Source organism: Pseudophryne corroboree, chromosome 8 (assembly GCF_028390025.1).
Source record: "Pseudophryne corroboree isolate aPseCor3 chromosome 8, aPseCor3.hap2, whole genome shotgun sequence".
Classification (NCBI taxonomy): Eukaryota; Metazoa; Chordata; class Amphibia; order Anura; family Myobatrachidae; genus Pseudophryne; species Pseudophryne corroboree.
Genome location: NC_086451.1, coordinates 449,431,900 through 449,455,920, shown reverse-complemented (window position 1 = coordinate 449,455,920; position 24,021 = coordinate 449,431,900). Strand labels below are relative to the sequence as shown.

The 24,021-nt window shown below is 47.3% G+C and overlaps 1 protein-coding gene across 1 annotated transcript in view; it reads left to right on the top strand.

Moving 5' to 3' along the window:
• The window catches only part of LOC134949571 (mamu class II histocompatibility antigen, DR alpha chain-like), a 138,069-nt gene extending 114,363 nt beyond the window's left edge, over positions 1 to 23,706 (top strand). Inside the window, exons 4-5 of the mRNA XM_063938229.1 lie at positions 16,776 to 16,926; positions 21,966 to 23,706. Coding sequence (XP_063794299.1) covers positions 16,776 to 16,918 — 143 coding nt within the window. The 3' untranslated portion in view covers positions 16,919 to 16,926; positions 21,966 to 23,706. The remainder of the gene's footprint in view (positions 1 to 16,775; positions 16,927 to 21,965) is intronic.
• The last annotated feature ends 315 nt before the right edge of the window (positions 23,707 to 24,021 follow it).

The following is a 24,021-nucleotide window of genomic DNA, read 5'->3' as shown; positions in this document are numbered from 1 at the left end:
CCTTGCCGGCAACTCCCTCTGCCAGGGAGGTAGTGTTGGTGGCTATTCAAAAACTGTATTCACAGAAAGTGGTTGTCAAGGTACCCCTCCTTCAGCAAGGAAAGGGTTACTACTCCACAATGTTTGTGGTACTGAAACGGTTCGGTGAGACCCATCTTAAATTTAAAAGCCTTGAACACTTATATCAAAAGGTTCAAGTTCAAGATGGAATCGCTCAGGGCGGTTATTGCGAGCCTGGACGAGGGGGATTACATGGTCTCCCTGGACATCAAGGATGTGTACCTGCATGTCCCCATTTACCCTCCGCACCAGGAGTACCTCAGATTTGTGGTACAAGACTGTCATTATCAGTTCCAGACGCTGCCGTTTGAGTTATCCACGGCACCGAGGGTCTTTACCAAGGTAATGGCCGAAATTATGATACTCCTTCGCAAGAAGGGAGTTTTAATTATCCCGTACTTGGACGATCTCCTGATAAAGGCGAGGTCCAAAGAACAGTTGATAGTGGGGGTGGCACTTTCTCGGGAAGTGCTACAACAGCACGGCTGGATTCTCAATATTCCAAAGTTACAGCTGGTCCCGACGACACGTCTTCTGTTCCTGGGAATGATTCTGGACACAGACCAGAAAAGAGTGTTTCTTCCACTGGAAAAAGCCGAGAAATTGTCATCTCTGGTCAAGAGACATCCTAAAACCAGGAAAAGTGTCGGTACATCAATGCACACGAGTCCTGGGAAAATGTAGCTTCATACGAAGCAATTCCATTCGGAAGGTTCCACGCAAGGACGTTCCAGTGGGACCTGTTGGACAAATGGTCCGGGTCCCATCTCCAGATGCAACAGCGGATAACCCTATCGTCCAGAACCAGGGTGTCGCTGCTGTGGTGGCTGCAGAGGGCTCATCTACTAGAGGGCCGCAGATTCGGAATACAGGACTGGGTCCTGGTGACCACGGATGCCAGCCTTCGGGGCTGGGGGGCAGTCACAAAGGGAAGACATTTCCAAGGACTGTGGTCAAATCAGGAGATTTCTCTTCACATAAATATCCTGGAGCTAAGGGCCATTTACAATGCCCTAAGCCAGGCAAGACCCCTGCTTCAAAACCAGCCGGTACTGATCCAGTCAGACAACATCACGGCGGTCGCCCATGTAAACAGACAGGGCGGCACGAGAAGCAGGATGGCGATGGCAGAAGCCACAAGGATTCTCAGATGGGCAGAGAATCATGTGTTAGCACTGACAGCAGTGTTCATTCCGGGAGTGGACAACTGGGAAGCAGACTTCCTCAGCAGGCACGACCTCCACCCGGGAGAATGGGGACTTCATCCAGAAGTCTTCCAAATGCTGGTCAACCGGTGGGAAAAACCACAGGTAGACATGATGGCGTCCCGCCTCAACAAGAAGTTGAAAAGATATTGCGCCCAGTCAAGAGACCCTCAGGCGATAGCGGTGGACGCTCTAGTGACACCATGGGTGTACCAGTCGGTTTATGTGTTTCCTCCTCTACCTCTCATACCCAAGGTACTGAGAATAATAAGAAGGCGAGGAGTGAAAATCATACTCGTGGTTCCGGATTGGCCAAGAAGAGCTTGGTACCCGGAACTTCAAGAGATGCTTGCAGAGGACCCATGGCCTCTGCCGCTCAGACAAGACCTGCTGCAGCAGGGACCCTGTCTGTTCCAAGACTTACCGCGGCTGCGTTTGACGGCATGGCGGTTGAACACCGGATCCTGAAGGAAAAGGGTATTCCGGAGGAAGTCATCCCTACCCTGATCAAAGCCAGGAAGGATGTCACCGCAAGACATTATCACCGCATTTGGCGGAAATATGTTGCTTGGTGTGAGGCCATGAAGGCCCCGACGGAGGAATTTCAACTGGGTCGATTCCTGCACTTCCTGCAAGCAGGGGTGACGTTGGGCCTCAAATTGGGGTCCATAAAGGTCCAGATTTCGGCTCTGTCGATTTTCTTCCAGAAAGAACTGGCTTCACTGCCTGAAGTTCAGACTTTTGTCAAAGGAGTTCTGCATATTCAGCCTCCTTTTGTGCCCCCAGTGGCACCTTGGGATCTCAATGTGGTTTTGGCATTCCTGAAATCACATTGGTTCGAACCACCTAAGACTGTGGATTTAAAATATCTCACGTGGAAAGTGGTCATGCTGTTGGCCCTGGCGTCGGCCAGGCGGGTTTCAGAATTGGCGGCTTTGTCTTGTAAAAGCCCTTATCTGATTTTCCATATGGATAGGGCAGAATTGAGGACTCGTCCTCAGTTTCTCCCTAAGGTGGTCTCAGCTTTTCACTTGAACCAACCTATTGTGGTGCCTGCGGCTACTAGGGACTTGGAGGATTCCAAGTTGCTGGACGTAGTCAGGGCCCTGAAAATGTATGTTTCCAGGACGGCTGGAGTCAGAAAAACTGTCTCGCTGTTTATCCTGTATGCACCCACCAAGCTGGGTGCTCCTGCTTCTAAGCAGTCCATTGCGCGCTGGATTTGTAGCACTATTCTGCTGGCGCATTCTGCGGTAGGCTTACCGCAGCCTAAATCTGTAAAAGCCCATTCCACACGGAAGGTGGGCTCATCTTGGGCGGCTGCCCGAGGGGTCTCGGCTTTACAACTTTGCCGAGCAGCTACTTGGTCAGGGGCAAACACGTTTGCAAAATTCTACAAATTTGATACCCTGGCTGAGGAGGACCTGGAGTTCTCTCATTCGGTGCTGCAGAGTCATCCGCACTCTCCCGCCCGTTTGGCAGCTTTGGTATAATCCCCATGGTCCTTACGGAGTCCCCAGCATCCACTAGGACGTCAGAGAAAATAAGAATTTACTCACCGGTAATTCTATTTCTCGTAGTCCGTAGTGGATGCTGGGCGCCCATCCCAAGTGCGGATTGTCTGCAATACCTGTACATAGTTATTGTTACAAAAATCGGGTTTTGTTGTGAGCCATCTCTTCAGAGGCTCAGTTGTTTTCATACTGTAAACTGGGTATAGTATCACGAGTTGTACGGTGTGATTGGTGTGGCTGGTATGAGTCTTACCCGGGATTCAATAATCCTTCCTTATTGTGTCAGCTCTTCCGGGCACAGTTCCTAACTGAGGCTTGGAGGAGGGTCATAGGGGGAGGAGCCAGTGCACACCAGATAGTCCTAAATCTGACATTTGAGACGCTTGGACAGGCACAAGCTGAGTAGCCGGCTGTCCTATGTCGTCAAACCTTTTATGTAAGGAGCTGACACTGTCACGTAATTCCTTCCATAAGTCCATCCACACTGGTGTCGACCCCGCAGGGGGTGACATCACATTCACAGGTATTTGCTCCGCCTCCACATCATTATCCTCATCATACATGTCGACACAGCAGTACCGACACCCAGCAGACACCCAGGGAATGCTCTTACAGAGGACAGGACCCCACAAAGCCCTTTGGGGAGACAGAGGGAGAGTATGCCAGCACACACCACGGCGCTATATAACACAGGGATATCACCTATACAGAGTGTTTTCCCTTATAGCTGCCTATATAATATATATACTGCACCTAAATTGTGCCCCCCTCTCTTTTTTACCCTTTCTGTAATGCAGGACTGCAGGGGAGAGCCAGGGAGCTTCCCTCCAGCGGAGCTGTGAGGGAAAAATGGCGCCAGTGTGCTGAGGGAGATGGCTCCGCCCCTTTTTCGGCGGGCTTTCTCCCGCTATTTTATTGTTTCTGGCAGGGGTTAATATACACCTATATAACCTCTGGGGCTATATATGGTGTTAGTTTTGCCAGCCAAGGTGTTAATATTGCTGCTCAGGGCGCCCCCCCCAGCGCCCTGCACCCATCAGTGACCACAGTGTGTGGTGTTCATGAGGAGCAATGGCGCACAGCTGCAGTGCTGTGCGCTACCTTGGAGAAGACAGAAGTCTTCAGCCGCCGATTTTCCGGACCACCTTCTTGCTTCTGGCTCTGTAAGGGGCACTGCGGCACGGCTTCGGGAACGGACGACGAGGTCGGGTCCTGTGTTCGATCCCTCTGGAGCTAATGGTGTCCAGTAGCCTAAGAAGCCCAAGCTACCACCACTTAGGTAGGTTCGCTTCTTCTCCCCTTAGTCCCTCGCTGCAGTGAGCCTGTTGCCAGCAGGTCTCACTGTGTAAAATAAAAAACCTAAACTATACTTTCTTCTAGGAGCTCAGGAGAGCTCCTAGTGTGCATCCAGCTCGGCCGGGCACATAAATCTAACTGAGGCTTGGAGGGGGTCATAGGGGGAGGAGCCAGTGCACACCAGATAGTCCTAAATCTTTCTATAGAGTGCCCAGTCTCCTGCGGAGCCCGTCTATTCCCCATGGTCCTTACGGAGTCCCCAGCATCCACTACGGACTACGAGAAATAGAATTACCGGTGAGTAAATTCTTATTTTTTTTATTATTTTAATCATTATGACAGGGGAGGCACTGCCTCCCCTGACTGCACGTCCCTGCTGGCTGTAGTAGTGTAGAGGGAAAGGAAGAAACTGCTGATCCAGGAGCACAGGGAATCAACTACTTAACCACTTGCCTGGCTTGTAGGGTTACCACCTCATCCCTTTAATTCTGGACCCAATAATTACACAGGTTTTGTGGCTGATAAAAACCAGGTGAAATGGAGTCTTGAAGTCAGCCAGCCACAGAACCTGTGTAATTAATATGTGTCCAGAATTAAAGGGATGAGGTGGCAACCCTACCAGCATGGTCGCATCAGATGTGACCATGCCAGCAAGTGCTTTATCTGACCTGGTTGCACAGGATACGACCAGTCAGATAAACTGTGTTAGCAGCGGCAGGGAGAGAAACTTCCCTCCGCTGCTGCTGTCAGAGGCCTCTGCCTCCTTGCACTCTCCCATACTGATTGCCGTGCTGCCAATCACTGCTGATCAGTCAGCACAGCAGGACCCCCCCACCCCCAGTGGCTGCAGAGAATAGCAGCCGCTGGTATGTGTAAACCATCGCCCCCAAGCCCCCTTCCCCATCCTCTGTGTACCTGGCAGCTGTCTGGGCACTAAAAACTAAAGTCGCAATGTTCCAGATCGATGTTTGGGGGAAAAAAAATAAGATTTTACTCACCGGTAAATCTATTTCTCGTAGTCCGTAGTGGATGCTGGGAACTCCGAAAGGACCATGGGGAATAGCGGCTCAACGAAAGAAAGCTTTAGATCACCTGGTGTGCACTGGCTCCTCCCACTATGACCCTCCTCCAAGCCTCAGTTAGGACACTGTGCCCGGACGAGCTGACATAATAAGGAAGGATTTTGAATCCCGGGTAAGACTCATACCAGTCACACCAATCACACTGTACAACTCGTGATACTATACCCAGTTTACAGTATGAAAACAACTGAGCCTCTCAACAGATGGCTCAACAATAACCCTTTAGTTAACAATAACTTTGTACAAGTATTGCAGACAATCCGCACTTGGGATGGGCGTCCAGCATCCACTACGGACTACGAGAAATAGATTTATCGGTAAGTAAAATCTTATTTTCTCTAACGTCCTAGTGGATGCTGGGGACTCCGTCAGGACCATGGGGATTATACCAAAGCTCCCAAACGGGCGGGAGAGTGCGGATGACTCTGCAGCACCGAATGAGAGAACTCAAGGTCCTCCTCAGCCAGGGTATCAAATATGTAGAATTTTGCAAACGTGTTTGCCCCTGACCAAGTAGCAGCTCGGCAAAGTTGTAAAGCCGAGACCCCTCGGGCAGCCGCCCAAGATGAGCCCACCTTCCTTGTGGAATGGGCTTTTACTGATTTAGGATGCGGCAGTCCAGCAGTCCAGCGGCAGTGTTACAGATCCAGCGAGCGATAGTCTGCTTAGAAGCAGGAGCACCCAGTTTGTTGGGTGCATACAGGATAAATAGCGAGTCAGTTTTCCTGACTCTAGCCGTCCTGGAAACATAAATTTTCAGGGCCCTGACGACGTCCAGTAACTTGGACTCCTCCAAGTCCCTAGTAGCCGTAGGCACCACAATAGGCTGGTTCAAGTGAAAGGCTGATACCACCTTAGGGAGAAACTGGGGACGAGTCCTCAATTCTGCCCTATCCATATGGAAAATCAGATAAGGGCTTTTACACGACAAAGCTGCCAATTCTGACACACGCCTGACCGAAGCCAAGGCCAATAACATTACCACTTTCCACGTGAGATATTTTAGATCCACGGTTTTAAGTGGCACAAACCAATGAGATTTTAAGAAACTCAACACCACGTTGAGATCCCAAGGTGCCACTGGAGGCACAAACGGGGGCTGAATATGCAGCACTCCTTTTACAATGTCTGAACTTCAGGTACTGAAGCTAGTTCTTTCTGGAAGAAAATCGACAGAGCCGAGATCTGTATCTTAATGGAGCCTAATTTTAGGCCCATAGACACTCCTGCTTGTAGGAAATGCAGAAATCGACCTAGTTGAAATTCCTCTGTTGGGGCCTTTTTTGGCCTCACACCAAGTAACATATTTCCGCCATATGCTGTGATAATGTTTTGCAGTTACATCTTTCCTGGCTTGAATCAGTGTAGGAATGACTTCCTCCGGAATGCCCTTTTCCTTTAGGATCCGGCGTTCAACCGCCCTGCCGTCAAAACGTAGCCGCGGTAAGTCTTGGAACAGACAGGGCCCCTGCTGTCGCAGGTCCTGTCTGAGCGGCAGAGGCCATGGGTCCTCTGATATAATTTCTTGAAGTTCTGGGTACTAAGCTTTTCTTGGCCAATCCGGAACCACGAGTATCGTTCTTACTCCTCGCCTTCTTATTATTCTCAGTACCTTTGGTATGAGAGGCAGAGGGGGGAACACATAAACCGACTGGTACACCCACGGTGTTACCAGAGCGTCCACAGCTATCGCCTGAGGGTCCCTTGACCTGGCGCAATATCTTTTATAGCTTTTTGTTGAGGCGGGACGCCATCATGTCCACCTGTGGCCTTTCCCAATGGTGTACAATCCTTTGGAAGACTTCTGGATGAAGTCCCCACTCTCCCGGGTGGAGGTCGTGTCTGCTGAGAAGATCTGCTTCCCAGTTGTCCACTCCGGGAATGAACACTGCTGTCAGTGCTAACACATGATTTTCCGCCCATCGGAGAATCCTTGTGGCTTCTGCCATCGCCATCCTGCTTCTTGTGCCGCCCTGTTGGTTTACATGGGCGACTGCCGTGATGTTGTCTGATTGGATCAGTACCGGCTGGTTTTAAAGCAGAGGCCTTGCCTGACTCAGGGCATTGTAAATGGCCCTCAGTTCCAGAATATTTATGTGTAGGGAAGTCACCTGACTTGACCAAAGTCCCTGGAAGTTTCTTCCCTGTGTGACTGCCCCCCAGCCTCAAAGGCTGGCATCCATGGTCACTAGGACCTAGTCCTGTATGCCGAACCTGCGGCCCTCTTGAAGATGGGCACTCTGCAGCCACCACAGTAGAGATACCCTGATCCTCGGAGACAGGGTTATCAGCCGATGCATCTGAAGATGTGATCCGGACCACTTGTCCAACAGGTCCCACTGAAAAGTTCTTGCATGGAACCTGCTGAATGGGATTGCTTCGTAGGAAGCTACCATTTTTCCCAGGACTCGCGTGCAATGATGCACCGATACCTGTTTTGGCTTCAGGAGGTCTCTGACTAGAGATGACAGCTCCTTGGCTTTCTCCTCCGGGAGAAACACTTATTTCTGGTCTGTGTCCAGAACCATCCCCAGGAACAGTAGACGCGTCGTAGGAACCAGCTGTGACTTTGGACTGTTTAGAATCCAACCGTGCTGTTGTAGCACTTTCCAAAATAGTGCTACCCCGACTAACAACTGCTCCTTGGACCTCGCCATTATAAGGAGATTGTCCAAATACGGGATAATTAAAACTCCCTTTTTTCGAAGGAGTATCATAATTTCGGCCATTACCTTGGTAAACACCCTCGGTGCCATGTACAGTCCAAACGGCAGTGTCTGGACTTGGTAATGGCAATCCTGTACCACAAATCTGAGGTACTCCTGACGAGGATGGTAAATGGGGACATGCAGGTAAGCATCCTTGATGTCCCGGGATACCATGTAATCCACCTCGTCCAGGCTTGCAATAACCGCCCTGAGCGATTCCATCTTGAACTTGAATTTTTTTATGTATGTGTTCAAGGATTTTAAATATAAAATGGGTCACACCGAACCATGCGGTTTCGGTACCCCAAACCGTGTGGAATAGTAACCCCGTCCTTGTTGAAGTAGGGGCACCTTGAGTATTACCTGCTGGGAATACAGCTTATTAATTGCTTCTAGCACAGCCTCCCTGCCTGAGGGAGTTGTCGGCAAGGCATATTTGAGGAAACGGCGGGGGGGAGACATCTTGAATTCCAGCTTGTACCCCTGAAATACTACTTGAATGAAACAGGGATCCACCTGTGAGCGAGCCCACTGATCGCTGACATTTTTGAGACGGCCCCCCCACCGTACCTGGCTACACCTGTGGAGCCCCCACGTCATGCTGTGGACTCAGAGGAAGCGGGAAAAGAATTTTGATTCTGAGAACAGGCTGACTGGTGCAGCTTTTTCCCTCTTCCCTTGTCTCTGTACAGAAAGGAAGCGCCTTTGACCCGCTTGCTTTTCTGAAGCCGAAAGGACTGTACCTGATAATACAGTGCTTTCTTAGTGTGTGAGGAAACCTGAGGTAAAAATATTTCTTCCCAGCTGTTGCTGTGGATACGAGGTCCCAGAGACCATCCCCAAATAATTCCTCACCCTTATAAGGCAGAATCTCCTGTCCAGTGACAGGTCTCTAATACCCTCCTGACAGAATGGACATTACATTCATTTTGGATGCCAGCCAGCAAAATATCCCTCTGTGCATCCCTCATATATAAGACGACGTCTTTAATATGTTCTCATGTTAGCAAACTAGTATGTTTGACAGGGTCACCGACCACGCTACAGCAGCACGATCTGCAGGTCTCAGTCTAGTACCTGAGTGTGTAAATACAGACTTCAGGATAGCCTCCTGCTTTTTATCAACAGGTACCTTCAAAGTGGCCATTCCTAAAACGGCAGTGCCACCTTTTTTGACAACCGTGTGAGCGCCTTATCCACCCTAGGGGATATCTCCCAGCGTAACTTATCCTCTGGCGGGAAAGGGTACGCCCTCAGTAACTTTTTAGAAATTACCAGATTCTTATCGGGGGAACCCACGCTTTTCACACACTTCATTCATTCATCTGATGGGGGAACAAAACACTGCCTGCTTTTTCTCCCCAAACATAAGACCCATTTTTAGAGGTACTTGGGTTAATGTCAGAAATGTGTAATACATTTTTTATTGCCGAGGATCAAGTCACAGATGTTCCTAGTGGATTGTGTATATGTCTCAACCTTGTCGACACTGGAGTCAGACTCCGTGTCGACATCTGTGTCTGTCATCTGAGGGAGCGGGCGTTTTTGAGCCCCTGATGGCCTTTGAGACGCCTGGGCAGGCGCGGGCTGAGAAGCCGGCTGTCCCACAGCTGTTACGTCATCCACCCTTTTATGTAAGGAGTAGACACTGTCGGTTAATACCTTTCACCTATCCATCCACTCTGGCGTCGGCCCCACAGGGGGCGACATCACATTTATCGGCATCTGCTCCGTCACCACATAAGCCTCCTCATCAAACATGTCGACACAGCTGTACCGACACACCGCACACACACAGGGAATGCTCTGACTGAGGACAGGACCCCACAAAGCCCTTTGGGGAGACAGAGAGAGAGTATGCCAGCACACACCAGAGCGCTATATAATGTGGGGATTAACACTATAACTGAGTGAATTTTCCCCAACAGCTGCTTGTATATACAATATTGCGCCTAAATTTAGTGCCCCCCCTCTCTTTTTTAACCCTTTGAGCCTGAAAACTACAGGGGAGAGCCTGGGGAGCTTTCTTCCAGCTGCACTGTGAAGAGAAAATGGCGCCAGTGTGCTGAGGGAGATAGCTCCGCCCCTTTTTAGCTGACTTTTCTCCCGCTTTTTTATGGATTCTGGCAGGGGTATTTATCACATATATAGCCTCTGGGGCTATATATTGTGATTGTTTTGCCAGCCAAAGTGTTTTTATTGCTTCTCAGGGCGCCCCCCCCCCCCAGCGCCCTGCACCCTCAGTGACCGGAGTGTGAAGTGTGTGAGAGGAGCAATGGCGCACAGCTACAGTGCTGTGCGCTACCTTGGTGAAGACAGGATGTCTTCATGCCGACGATTTTCCGGACCTCTTCTTGCTTCTGGCTCTGTAAGGGGGACGGCGGCGCAACTCCGGGACCGAACACCAAGGCTGGGCCTGCGGTCGATCCCTCTGGAGCTAATGGTGTCCAGTAGCCTAAGAAGCCCAAGCTGGCTGCAAGCAGGCAGGTTCGCTTCTTCTCCCCTTAGTCCCTCGCTGCAGTGAGCCTGTTGCCAGCAGGTCTCACTAAAAATCAAAAACCTAAAACTATCTTTCTTTCTAAAGGCTCAGGAGAGCCCCTAGTGTGCATCCAACCTCGGCCGGGCACAAAATCTAACTGAGGCTTGGAGGAGGGTCATAGTGGGAGGAGCCAGTGCACACCAGGTGACCTAAAGCTTTCTTTAGTTGTGCCCAGTCTCCTGCGGAGCCGCTATTCCCCATGGTCCTTTCGGAGTTCCCAGCATCCACTAGGACGTCAGAGAAAATCTTTTTTTTTTTTAAACTAAAATCATTTTGGATAGGGTTAAATTCATGTTCTTCACCTAATTCACTCATAAAAAAAAACGACAATTTCTGAGTGCTTTTTTTTTGGGGGGGGGGGGGAAATCATCAGTTAAGTGGTTAATTAACTCTTCTGTGATGTAACTATGGCCCTCATTCCGAGTTGTTCGCTCGGAGATTTTCATCGCATCGCAGTGAGAATTCTCTTAGTGCGCATGCGTAATGTTCGCACTGCGCATGCGCCAAGTAACTTTACTATGAAGAAAGTAAGTTTACTCACAGCTTTTTCGTCGCTCCGGAGAACGCATTGTGATTGACAGGAAATGGGTGTTACTGGGCGGATGTACGGCGTTTTAGGGGCGTGTGGCTGGAAACGCTACCGTTTCCGGAAAAAACGCAGGCGTGTCCGGGGAAACGGTGGGAGTGCTTGGGCGAACGCTGGGTGTGTTTATGACGTCAGCCGGGACCGAAAAGCACTGAACTGATCGCACAGGCAGAGTAAGTCTGAAGCTACTCTAAAACTGCTAACTCGTTTGTGATCGCAATAATGCGCATACATCGGTCGCACATTTAAGATGTTTAGATTCACTCCCAGTAGGCGGCGGCTTAGCGTGTGTAACTCTGCTGAAATCGCCTTGCGAGCGAACAACTCGGAATGAGGGCCAATGTTTTGTCCTCGCTGCAGCTTGGAAGTTATACATGTACTTTGCTTGCAGTAAGATGAGAAAGGTCTTAGCTGTATATATCTCTGATTCCTGTTTAATATTACAGCAGAGATACAGAGCAAAGAATATACACTGTTGTATGCACTGTCCAGCTACTCTCTCTTCAGCGGGGGCCACTTGTCTGTCAGTGCCAGGTGATCAATGAGTTACACAGAAGCTTAGCTACTCCTTTGACAATATCAGGGGCTGTAATGCAGTAGAAGGCACTCTGGGCTACTGGCGAGAAGTTATACTGTGCTACAGAAAGGGGCTAGTCTCTACACTTCATTAGGACTCCAGCTGTACTGTGCTGAGGCGTATGAATAAAGCAGGGACGTGCGGTGAGCTAAATGGCTCAGAAGGCACTGGCTAACCCCAGAGCCAAATTTACTTGCAATATATGAGCCAAAGGGTACATCTGGTCATTATACACAGGTGCAGCATTTTAAACTCCTGCAAATTTGGTGAGTATTGATTGGAGATGTGTGGAAAGGATACACAGGAGAGGCACTGCCTCACCTGCCATAGACTTTTTACTCCAGAGTTTGGGCTATAAAAATGATTAGAATAATGCAAAGATATTTCTAACAAATTATTAGTATTTTTCATATACTTTATTCAGTCAAAGCTCTAGTTTAAACGTAAGTATGACAGGAAAGGCTCTGCCTCACCCCACCGCACGTCACTGGAATAAAGTCACGGCAGATTTGGACAGACGTCTCCTGTGGTCCTGCGCTGGATCCTTATCACCGCTGCTGGAGGCCACACACACACAGCTGAAGCAGTCTCCCAGCCACTGCAGCTGTCCACTGGGGTGACTGCTGTCATCTGGGATGATGCTGCCAACTCTGCCTTTCACTTTACAGGAGCCTGTCAATGCTGAGGTGAGCGCCCTCCAGCGCAGCTCCATTCCTTACACAGTGCTCCCTCAGGATACCTCCTCTTGCCTGCTCTCTCAGGAGTTCTGACAGGACCCATCACTCTGGGGCTATATCACTCCGCCTCTCTCCTCAGAGAGACACATCACACACTTTGCTCTGTATCACTCCACCACTCCATCTCCCCTGTGTGAAGTTTAGTGTCCCAACAGTTTTTTTTTTTTTTTTTTTTTTTAAATAACTGTATTTAGTGATAGCCCATACATTACACATTATTCCTGCAGGGCCCCATCAACTTAATGGGGTGTCACAGTAGTTTTACTGAATTTTAATAAAAATTTTTGAAAAACATTGATGTTATCCCATTTGTTTTTGGCTTCTAAACACCATTCTAATGGTAGGAAATTGATAGTGATTACTTTTTAAGTAGCCAAAAGCATGTAGGGCAGTGTGGAAGTAGTATTAATGGATGTCAAGGTTATGGTATATTGTGCACCTACCGGCACAATGCAAATCACCAACTGACTGAGATGCCAGAATGCCGGCAGGGGGCTGAGGGCTATTTCCACTCGTGGGTGTCCACGACACCCATAGAGTGGGAACAGAACCTGTGGCGAGCGTAGCGAGCCCACAAAGGTCTTCGTTGCGCTCGCCCCCTGCCAGCACTCTGGCGGCTGGGATCCTGGTGTTGGTATGCTGACAGCCGGCATCCCGGCCGACAGTCACCCGTACCCGACGCGCCTGTTCAGCGGCACTAGTTAAGCCCTGGCCCTAAGCCCCGCCCTGTTGCTGCCGGACCGAGGCCCCACCCACTGGTGACATCAGCCATCAATCAGGGACTGCAGTCAGGAGGAGATCAGCCAGTGGTTTTAAAACACCCTATTTAGCGCCAGAGGTGGGCTTGCTGGGAATCCCCTATTTTTCTCCTTGGCTGCATACTAAGGTAAATTCTTCCATTACATTGGGCACCAGTCACTAACCTTTCTATGATATTGGTGAACACTACAACACATTTTCCTTAATAGACATATAGAGGTCGATGCAAAGCTGGTCAGTGGCAGAACTTGTGAGTGGTGGGCCCAGCTGCAAAAATAGAATTTGGGCCCCCATCCTCCACTCCAACCCAAATTCACAATATGCCACATGGCAGTGGGTGACAGGGAGAGACAGTGGGTGACAGGGGTACATGCACAATGCCCTGTGTAGTGTGTAGAACAGGAGGCATGTGCCTTGGTGGGGGCTGGAAAATAGCGCCCCCCACCCCTTGTGCTTTTCTCAGTTTGGCACTGGGTCAGGCAGACTCTGACAGTGCCAATTACACCGGTTGTGCGCTGTCTGTAATTCATAGACAGCAGTTGATCAGAAAATACATTGCTGATCTTAGTCCTCATGGGCCCCGGTGCAATGCACCTGCTGCACCAATGGTAGTTCCACCTCTGAAGCTGGTACAAAAATGGGCTTATGCTACCCCTAGAAAAAGCGCGCGCAGACAGAACGTATTCCCACCCATATGCTGAGCTCGAGATGTGTTCTGGCTGGCCACAGTGGCATATGCAGCGGTTTTATACTAGGTACGGGTCACACTGACTCTTGCATCCCACTTGCGCCAATGATATAAATTTACTTTAAATGCAGAAAACTCAAAATACCTCTCTAATGCAGCAAAAACAACTCCCTGTTTTGCATCTCAAAAGTATATAATGTACCAGAGTGACGTCAAAGGCAGCAATTTGTGTTAGTGGAGCGTTCACAGACAGCCAGTTAACAAGCAACCATCAGCCAATGATACAGCTTTACCTTGTGTATATGCTTCTCTTTTCCAGTCTGCAAATTGGTTGCAATTGTGTCAATATGCCCTTACTGTACATGGGGGGTCATTCCGAGTTGATCGCACGCTGCCGATTTTCGCAGCGATCAGGTAAAAAAACTGCAAAACTGCGTATGCACCGCAATGCGCACGCACGTCGTACAGGTACAAAGAGCATCATTGCTGTGCAATGCTTCTAGCGACGAATTCATTTGTACAGCCGATCGCAAGGAGATTGACAGGAAGAGGGCGTTTATAGGTGTCAACTGACCGTTTTCTGGGAGTGGTAGGGAAAACGCAGGCGTGTCCAGGCATTTGCAGGGCGGGTGTCTAACGTCAATTCCGGGACCTCCATCGCTAGCATCATCGCACAGGATAAGTAACTACAGGGCTGGTCTTGTTTTGCACAAAATATTTTTGCACCGCTCGGCTGCACATGCGATCACACACTTGCAAAGCGAAAATACACTTTAGCGGCGACAATGCGTTGCATGGCTGCTAAAAGTAGATAGTGAGAGAACAACTCGGAATGAGGGCCATGGGGTCTAATTCAAGGTTGATTGCAAAACAGCATTTTCCTCTAATGGGCAAAAAAACGTGCACTGCAGGTGGGGCAGATATAACATATGCAGAGAGAGAGTTAGATTTGGGTGGGCTATATTGTTTCTGTGCAGGGTAAATACTGGCTGCTTTATTTTTACACTGCAATTTAGATTTCAGCTTGAGCACACCCCACCCAAATCTAACTCTCTATGCACATGTTATATCTGCCCCCCCTGCACTGCACATAGGCCCTCATTCCGAGTTGTTCGCTCGTTATTTTCTTTAGCTTCGGAGCGATTAGTCGCAGTGCGCCTGCGCCAAGTAAATTTGCTCAAAAGTTTGGTATTTTACTCACGGCGTTACAAGGGTTTTTCATCGTTCTGCTGATCGTAGTGTGATTGACAGGAAGTGGGTGTTTCTGGGCAGAAACTGCCCGTTTTATGGGAGTGTGTGGAAAAACGCAGGCGTTTCAGGGAAAACGCGGGAGTGTCTGGAGAAACGGGGGAGTGGCTAGGCGAACGCTGGGTGTGTTTGTGACGTCAAACCAGGAACGAAAATGACTGAACTGATCGCAGTGTAGGAGTAAGTCTCGAGCTACTCAGAAACTGCTAAGAATTTTCTATTCGCTATTCTGCAAAGCTAAGGGCGGTGGCTTAGCGTGTGCAATGCTGCTAAAAGCAGCTAACGAGCGAACAACTTGGAATGAGCGCCATAGTTTTGCTCATTAGAGAAAAATGTTGTTTTGCAAGCAACCTTGAATAAGGCCCATGGTCAACCTCAGAATGTCAGTGCACCATTCCACCCACCAGAGCACAGCCGTAATAGACAAAAAAAATAATCTGGTTGCATTCGCACACTGGTGGTCATTCCGAGTTGATCGCAGCCAGCAACTTTTTGCTGCTGCTGCGATCAACTAGTCCACGCCTATGGGGGAGTGTATTTTAGCTTAGCAGGGCTGCGATCGCTTTTGCAGCCCTGCTAAGCTCAAAAAATTTCAAGTAAAAGAAGACTAGGCCTGGACATACTTACCCTGTGCCGACGATCACAGCGATGCTGGAGCTGGCTCTGACATCAGACATCCGCCCTCCGTTCTCCTGGACATGGCCTGCGTTTTCCTTACCACTCCCCGAAAACGGCAGCCAACGGTCCGGTGACACCCAGGTACGCTTTCTTTCTGTCAATCTTCTTGTGGTCAGCTGTGCGACCGCTTTCTTCGTACTCCTAGACGTAACCCGGCGACCCCTGTTGCTAGGCAATGTCATGCATGCGCAGTGCGGCCGCCGCACGAGCGCATTCCGGACCCGTTTGCACTTCAGCGACAAACCGCTGCGTGCGAACGGGTTGGAATGACCCCACTGTTCTGAGTATTTAGCACACAATACAATACGCTACACTTGCTGATGTAGTACTCACTGTGCTGGACCCCACAGTGACTATTTTGTCTTTCCCCTTTCATGTATAGCCCAATAAAAGTGTAACCTTGTGCTTAACTCAACTCTTTCCAACACTGAAACTGAGTAGTTACACCCTGGTTTCCATTGTGCAATGGCCCTTATTCCGAGTTGATCGCTAGCTGCTTTCGTTCACAGCACAGCGATTAGTTAAAAAAGCGGAACTTCTGCGCATGTGTATGGTGCGCAGTGCGCACGCGCGTCGTACTTTCACAAAAGCCGATGCAGTTTCACACAAGGTCTAGCAACGCTTTTCAGTCGCACTGTTGGCTGCTGAGTGATTGACAGGAATGGGGCGTTTCTGGGAGGTAACTGACCGTTTTCTAGGAGTGTGCTGAAAAACGCAGGCGTGTCAGATACAAACACAGGCGTGCCTGGGGAAACGGGTTAGTGGCTGGCCGAACGCAGGGCGTGTTTGTGACGTCAAAACAGGAACTAAATAGTCTAAAGTGATCGCAAGGTAGGAGTAGGTCTGCAGCTACTCAGAAACTGCTTGATAAAATTTAAACGCCGTTCTGCGATCCGTTCAGTCGCACTTCTGCTAAGCTAAGATACACTCCCAGAGGGTGGCGGCTTAGTGTTTGCATTGCTGCTAAAAGCAGCTAGCGAGCGATCAATTCGAAATGAGGGCGCATGTTTCTTCTATATTCTTAAGCTTTATACACTTTGCTTTATTTTTCTCCTTGATCATAATATTTTTTGTTGTTGTTGTGTTCACTTATGACAGGTCCTGAGGTCCCCCGTCATGTTTCTGAGACGTCTGCGAATGTTGTGTGTGGCCTTGGCCTGGTTTTCGGAATCTGTGGGATCATTGCTGGAATTGTGCTGATCTGTAAAGCGAGGAACATGAATCAAGGAAGAGGTCACTGACTGTGCAGGTACTGACACACCAGCTTCACTCATAATGCCTGTAACATGCTATTCAAATATCTAGAACAGAAGGGTGATATATATATATTCTGTCCTGACGAAATTTATTTTATTAAATGAAACGTTGACTTCATCATGCTGCGCTGTCAGCTTTGGTCTTCTGCTGCCTGAGGGTATGTTGTATGAGTCTTGGAGTGCCGTATCTTCCCTCTACTGACTGTATTACCACTTACCGGCACCTGGGCATTACACACCTTTTTGGATCATAGGAGTGCCAGTCCTTGCTTGATTTATATATATATATATATATATATATATATATATATATATATAGTGTACAAAGCGCTGCTACCTACAAGGCAGTTAATATAAGTGAATATCTAAAAACCGTGATATGTTTGTATTAATAACAATAAAACCATAGCACACCCATACAGATACAGGGGGACTGCTTGAAAGTCCTCAAGTGTGGCTCAATCTCCAAATGAGCCAGAAAGTCATATATGGTACGCATATAAATATTTACTGAGAAATTTGCACCGTGTGCACGGAAGGTGCTGGGTCCTATCATTATATATATATATATATATATATATACACACATACACACATATATATGTATACACACACACACACACACGTGTGTGTATATATATATATATATTAGTGTGTGTGTGTATATATATATATCTCATAATAGACCCCGTATAGTCACTGAGGAATTTCACGACCATAAAAAAGATTAAGGGGGATATTCAATAACCGCCAATGAAGCTTCGGGTGATATTTCCCGATGCTTCATCAATGTTTTTTCACCCAAAAAAAAACCTCTTTTTCACCCGAAAACACGCAGGTTCAGTGAAACCGGTGTGTTTTCGGTAGAAACAGCCCTGTTTTCGGATGAAAACATGGCTGTTTTTGGGGATGATGCTTGCCTGCCGGAGGCAGGTGAAACAAATCCCCAAAAAGCCGCGAGACGCACCGGCTTATCGGGCTAATAAGATAGCCCCCTCGGCGATACTTTTACACCCGCAGTCAGTGCGGGTAATTGAATATCCCCCTAAGGGCCTGATTCAGAAGTGGACGTCACAATGCTGTGTTGGCGCAGTTTAGAGATTATTTGTTATTTGTAAATTATTTTGAAAACCCCTACGGCGCATGCATTATCCTGACTATACATACACTGGGCTTAATTCATGTTTGTACGCATTGCCGATGTTCACACAACTGAGCAGTTATTGACAGATTGCGCATATGCCGCGTTCGGACTGTGCATGCGCCAAGGTACCTTGGCAGTGTCATTGGCAGTGTGATTTTTAACAAAGAGTGATTGACAGAAAGCGGCCACTTAGGGGAGGTAACAGGGAGTGGCTTCAAAAACGCAGGCGTGTCACAGTCATTTTTGGTGGGTGTATCTGCTGTCAGCTGCGATCATGTGTGTAGAGAAACATTTCACCCGTGTCACTACTGCGCAGTCATTCTACGTGACCATAGACACTCGGGAAGTCAATGTTCCTTGTTATTGCGTTGGTGCTGCGTATGTGTACGCAGTTGATGATGACATTATGAAGGCTCCAGTGGGAGTCTGTATTCTTTTCTGAGCGGCTGCTTCACATGCGATGATTACCAAGTCCGTAGCCTGAAAAATCCCAGCTGCAATTAATTGTAATATGCACTGACTGCCTGATTATACAGCCATAATTATTTATTAAAAGTAGTTGTCAGCACTGAGGAGGAAAAGTGAGTGCACGTTTATTTCTGATCAATCAGAAGACCAGAATCCTTGGGACTGTGGGCAAAACACCACACAGAGAGATTTCTCTGTGTGGAAATGGAGCATGTAAGGAAATGGTATTAATAAGACATTTGAGAAAAGACACTTTCCTGCCAAAGATGGATCAAAACTACAGCCTGCAAGCAGACACTCTCCCACTGCTCACCCAGCGACAACCAAACTGTTACATTTGCCCATTTTGAATCTCAAGACCTCAATAGATCGAGTGCACAGATTAAAGTTGAATCATTCATTGAGTTGTGTTCTCTTCAGCATGCAACGGGATGAGTTTGTATCCATGGACATCAATGATGCTTACTTGTAGACATCTATCTGGATGAGTCACTAGTGCCTTCTCAGTTTTGTATTAGGTTTAACCATTTCCAGTTTTGGTCTCTACTCTGCAGTCAGGTGACAACTCTTCTGTGGTCAAGGGAATGAGTATTCCTTACCTACTGTAAGTGATCTTTTGATCAATGAACACCAGCAGACAGCACAGAATTTGGAGCCCAGCAGTTGGATTATTAGTCCCTAATCAGAGGCTGGTCTTTTCGAGTCTACTGTTGACAATGGTCAAAGAGGGTGAACTTTCCAGACTAACAAGGTCTATATTGGTTCACAGATGAAAGTACAATAAAAGATGGCCTTGACATTCATTCCCGTGCAGTTTGCAAGGTTTCATTCAAGTGCAGTCCTCATTGATCTTGGGGGATTGGGGCATGCATTGGAGAAGTAGCTTGCGGTTTATGTCCAGAGAACTGGGAGTCGATGGCACTAATGTGAGAGTGGACTGGTAGAACGCAGTATCAATCTGGAACCGAAGGAACTGAGGTTGAACTGAAACCGAAAGTGTTTGTTATCAGACTGGAACCATTGGTACTTGATATTGAACTGGAACCATTGGCAGAGAGTACTGGACTGGAACCGATGGCAGAGAGTATCAAACAGGAACCAATGGCAGAGAATATCTGACTGGAACCGATGGCAGAGAGTTTCGGACTGGAACTGATGACAGAGGGTTTAAGACTGGAACCGATGGCAGAGAGTATTGGACTAGAACCGATTGGAGCCAGGTGGTGCAGCACGATGGAGATCTGCACTGAAGTCACTGATGACAATTCACAGGAGCTTCACAAGAGACATGCAGCTAGGCTATAAACATCATTGCACTGGCAAATTGGGTTAGCCAGGAAGTTTGCTTTATAGCACTGAGTGCCTGTTCATTGGAAGCTGCAGTCAGCTGATCAGGTGTCTGTTTCCAACATGGCTGCACCCATACTGGTGTTTTGATGGGAACTCTGGCATTCAGCTTGTGTGTTGGTTGCTCTTCTGATGGTTAGGGAACATAATGCACAGCAGTAGCTGCATGTTTGCTGTATGGAATCAGCAATTGTGACAAAAGAAGCCAGCCACCAGCCTTTGGGGTAGGTGGGCTGTTAATATTAATTTCTGCGTTAGGTTTTATAGTCCCTGTCAGAAAACTAATCAGTATCCTAGAATTAAGGACATTACAACATTCTAGTTCAGGGACAGCTTCTGATGTAGGAAAACCCCATAAGGATGTAGAAAACGCCATTGCAGTGGCATACATCAACCATCAGGTAGGCATAAAAAGCTATCCTGCAATGAAGGAAGCTAGCAGAAGCATGTGCCAATAGAACAATATGTCCCAGCAATGTGGCACCACACTGGATAAAATGGTGATGATACACAGATATTCTCAATATGTTGGTGGGTCCATTGTTGCATCTTCTTCAAAGGCAGATGAATCCATGATTTTTAAAAAGAAGGGGATCTCCAACAGAGTGGTTGGGAACACGCTCAGGGCTAAAAAGCCTATTTTGGCAAAGAATTATCCTAGGGTCTGGAAGACTTATGTTTCTTGGTGCGAAATGAAGAACTTGCCTAATACTTGTTTTCAGTCATCCCATTTTGATCTGTTTCAGAGAGAGCTCAGATTATTGGCTTTTGCACTCTGTTTTTTTTTGCAAAAGAGTTTGGTGCTCTTGCTGGAAGGGCAGGCGTATTTTTAGGGCATGTTGCATTTGAGAACAGGGCTGGGATCCCTCCAGTTGCATGCTCACTGCCATGCTAGGGGTCCCCAGCTACCCTCGCTACGCACTCTGTAGTATCTGCAGCTGCTCATTCTGTGGTAGTTACTATAAAATCTACCACCCATATTCTTTTATGTATGAAATAAAGTAAAACCGTTACATTTATTTCTTTGTATCAGATGTCAGGATTATGGGAGAATTAGTTATAAGTTATTGATGATATGACTCAGGGGGTGGTGTAAGAGAGGAGAGGGCTGTGTGCAGGCTCCGTGTGCCCCCTCCTCTCTGGTAGCACTGTACACTCTGGCTATTTATCAGAGTCTACTGCACATGTTTTGGTTGTCTGGGAACATGGTGCCCATTCTATGGGCCTAATTCAGACCTGATCGCAGCCGTGCAAAATTTTGCACGGCTACGATCAGTCACACTGACATGTGGGGGGACGCCCAGCACAGGGCTAGTCCGCCCTGCATGTCAGGCCTAGCCCCGTCGCACCAGTACAAAAGCATCGCACAGCGGCGATGCTTTTGTACTTGAAGAGTAACTCCCGGCCAGCGCAGCTCCTGTGCACTGGCAGGGAGCTACTCGCCTCTGCTCGGGTCGCAGCGGCTGCGTGTGACGTTGGCCAGTCCGTGCCCCTTAAATGGCGGCCAAATGCTGCCGTCCCGCCCAGCGACCGCCTCTGCCAATCAGGCAGAGGCGATCGCAAGCCAAAGACAGCCGTCGGCTGTCGGCCATGTGCAGTTGATCGGCTGCTGTGTGAAATCGCACAGCACCAATCAGGCCTGAATTAGGCCCTATGTTTCCAGGGAGTTCTCTACTGCACATACACAAATCTACGGAAAAAGCCATTATACTTGTGATTTCTGTCTGCAGCGCCGGCCAACGCCAAACTCTGGAGAGGTGAGTATATTGGGTGCCAGGTGTGCAGTCTCTGAGCCTCCATGGACCATGGGAACCATGTGTACTGCACACTCTGCACCCATTACAGGTATACCAATGATATAAATAAAAGAGATGTATATGTTACTGCAACAGATAGCAAGGGTTACACCATTTTGTTTTTTTTACTGTAAAGCACTACAATAGTTTGGCCCACCTGTTGTCTTGTCTGAATGTAGAGAGCATAGAACAGTAATGATATGCTCTGCCCATACTTACAAACCTATAGTTGGATAGTATCATGGCAAATTTGTGATATATCTAATTTCTGTTTCAGGGTTTGACCATCGTTGACGCTTCAAAACTGCATTTTCTATTATGCAAGAATAATCGCAATCTGGCTAAGCAAGCCGAGCTTCATTGTGTGCGATCAGATTATTAACTACATCTAGCTAGCAACAATAAAACATTGCTCCTCGCTGACTCCCTGGTGTGACAATACCCTGACTCCATGGCTTTTTTTATTGTATTTTATATGGTCACCGTCAGAAAGCTGCTGTGTTATAGTCCTTTGTCTTGAAAATACAGATTCTGTAGTAAAATCCTCCCTACAAACCTCTCCTGCTGACGTCAGGATACTGAGGTTTTCTGTATTTCGGCATGGTATTCTGGCGGATGTCGGGATTCTGGCGCCGATATTTCAACTGCCAGGATCTCGACAGCCGGAATATTGAACGTATCCCATTTCAGTCTATCCGATACAGGATAGCTTTTTCTTACTGATGGCTCCACAGTTATTCCATTTTCCACAGTTATTTCCCGATGTCTTCCAAAAATGATTAATCATTTAACTAATTGAGACACAAATCTCACAGATAATGTAAGTGATTATGTAAATCCAACTGAAAACAAGAGAGTATCTCTGGCACTGAGATGGGGACTTTATAGATCAAAACTTCAATTTGGCCCTTCGACTATGTAAAACTAGTCCTTTACGCTTTACAGATGGGTCCACATTTATCTTGACCTTTAATAGGATTAACTGAGACTGGCCAGTCGGACTTAATCTGCCTAGGCGCAGAAAACTAGTCAAGATAACCGTGGACCCATCTGTAAATGGTAGACAAGCAATCCAGGACTGTTAGAGGTAGTGTCACTCAGTGCTTAAGATATAAGTGGTCAAACCCCCTCTTACCCAAACATGAACTCTGGGCTGCAACTGACAAATAAATAAATAAATGATTTTATTAACTAGATTAATGGCAATATAATACAATCTACTATTTTCATGGATAGAAAAGAAAATGAATAATACAATTGTTTACACCACGGTAGACAACAATGGTTAGAAGAATCATTTCAAAAATACAAATCATTTAAAATAATTTAAAAACACATTATCACTTGGTCACTTCCTCAATGGCAGTGTTGAATGAATGAATAAATGAATGAATGAATTAATGAATGATTCATTCAACACTGTGTTGCAGTTTTAAGTGAAAATTACATTTTTCTTTTATGCTTTATTTTTATGCCTGATTTTTAGCCTGATACTGTGTATTTGAATTAAATTATTTGTAACTTACATACTGACACTACTAACAGTCAAAGGAAAAAAAATCCACCCCTGTTTTAGCCTCCTGCAGCCCAGATTTCATGTTTTGGTAAGAGAAGGTTTGACCTCTAATATCGTAACGTACTGACACTACCTTTAACAGTCCTATATTGCTTGGCTCCTGTTTATGGAGAGTCATTTTACATAGCAGAAGTGTCACATTGAAGATCTGACCTATAAAGTCCCATTCTCAGCGCTGAAGATACTCATCTTGTTTTTAATTTTCCTTTGGGTTAAGTTGGGAAACCCACTCATTCTCCTTAGGTGACAGATTGGACGCACATTGGTGCCACCCCTTATTCATGTTTATATAGGTACAGTCACATTAAATATGTATCTATTTCTCCAAGAGGCTTTGTAAATGTTGCAGTCTGTCAGGTCTATAAGGTTTAATATACTTTGTCACTGTAATGAGATTATGACTGTTTAAGATGCTTTACTAAATAAAAGTTTTTTTCTGCCAGACATTGTTTGGGACTGCTTTATAATATATACTGATAAAATGTATAATAAGATGTTAAAAGCCAATATACAGATGTATCCATGCTCATTTTACTGCGATGCTGCATGGCGTGCCAGGCAGGGCCAGATTAACAATGGGGCGGATGGAGCTCCAGCTCCAGGCCTCCACATAAAAATAGGCCCATCATCATGGCAGTAGCCACCAGCTGGCCACATGGTCGGCCATAAATCATAACTATTAAGATTGCATTTCTATTTTTCTCATAAAATTTATGCAACTTTTCTATTTTCACATATTTAGGGAGACTTTGGAGCT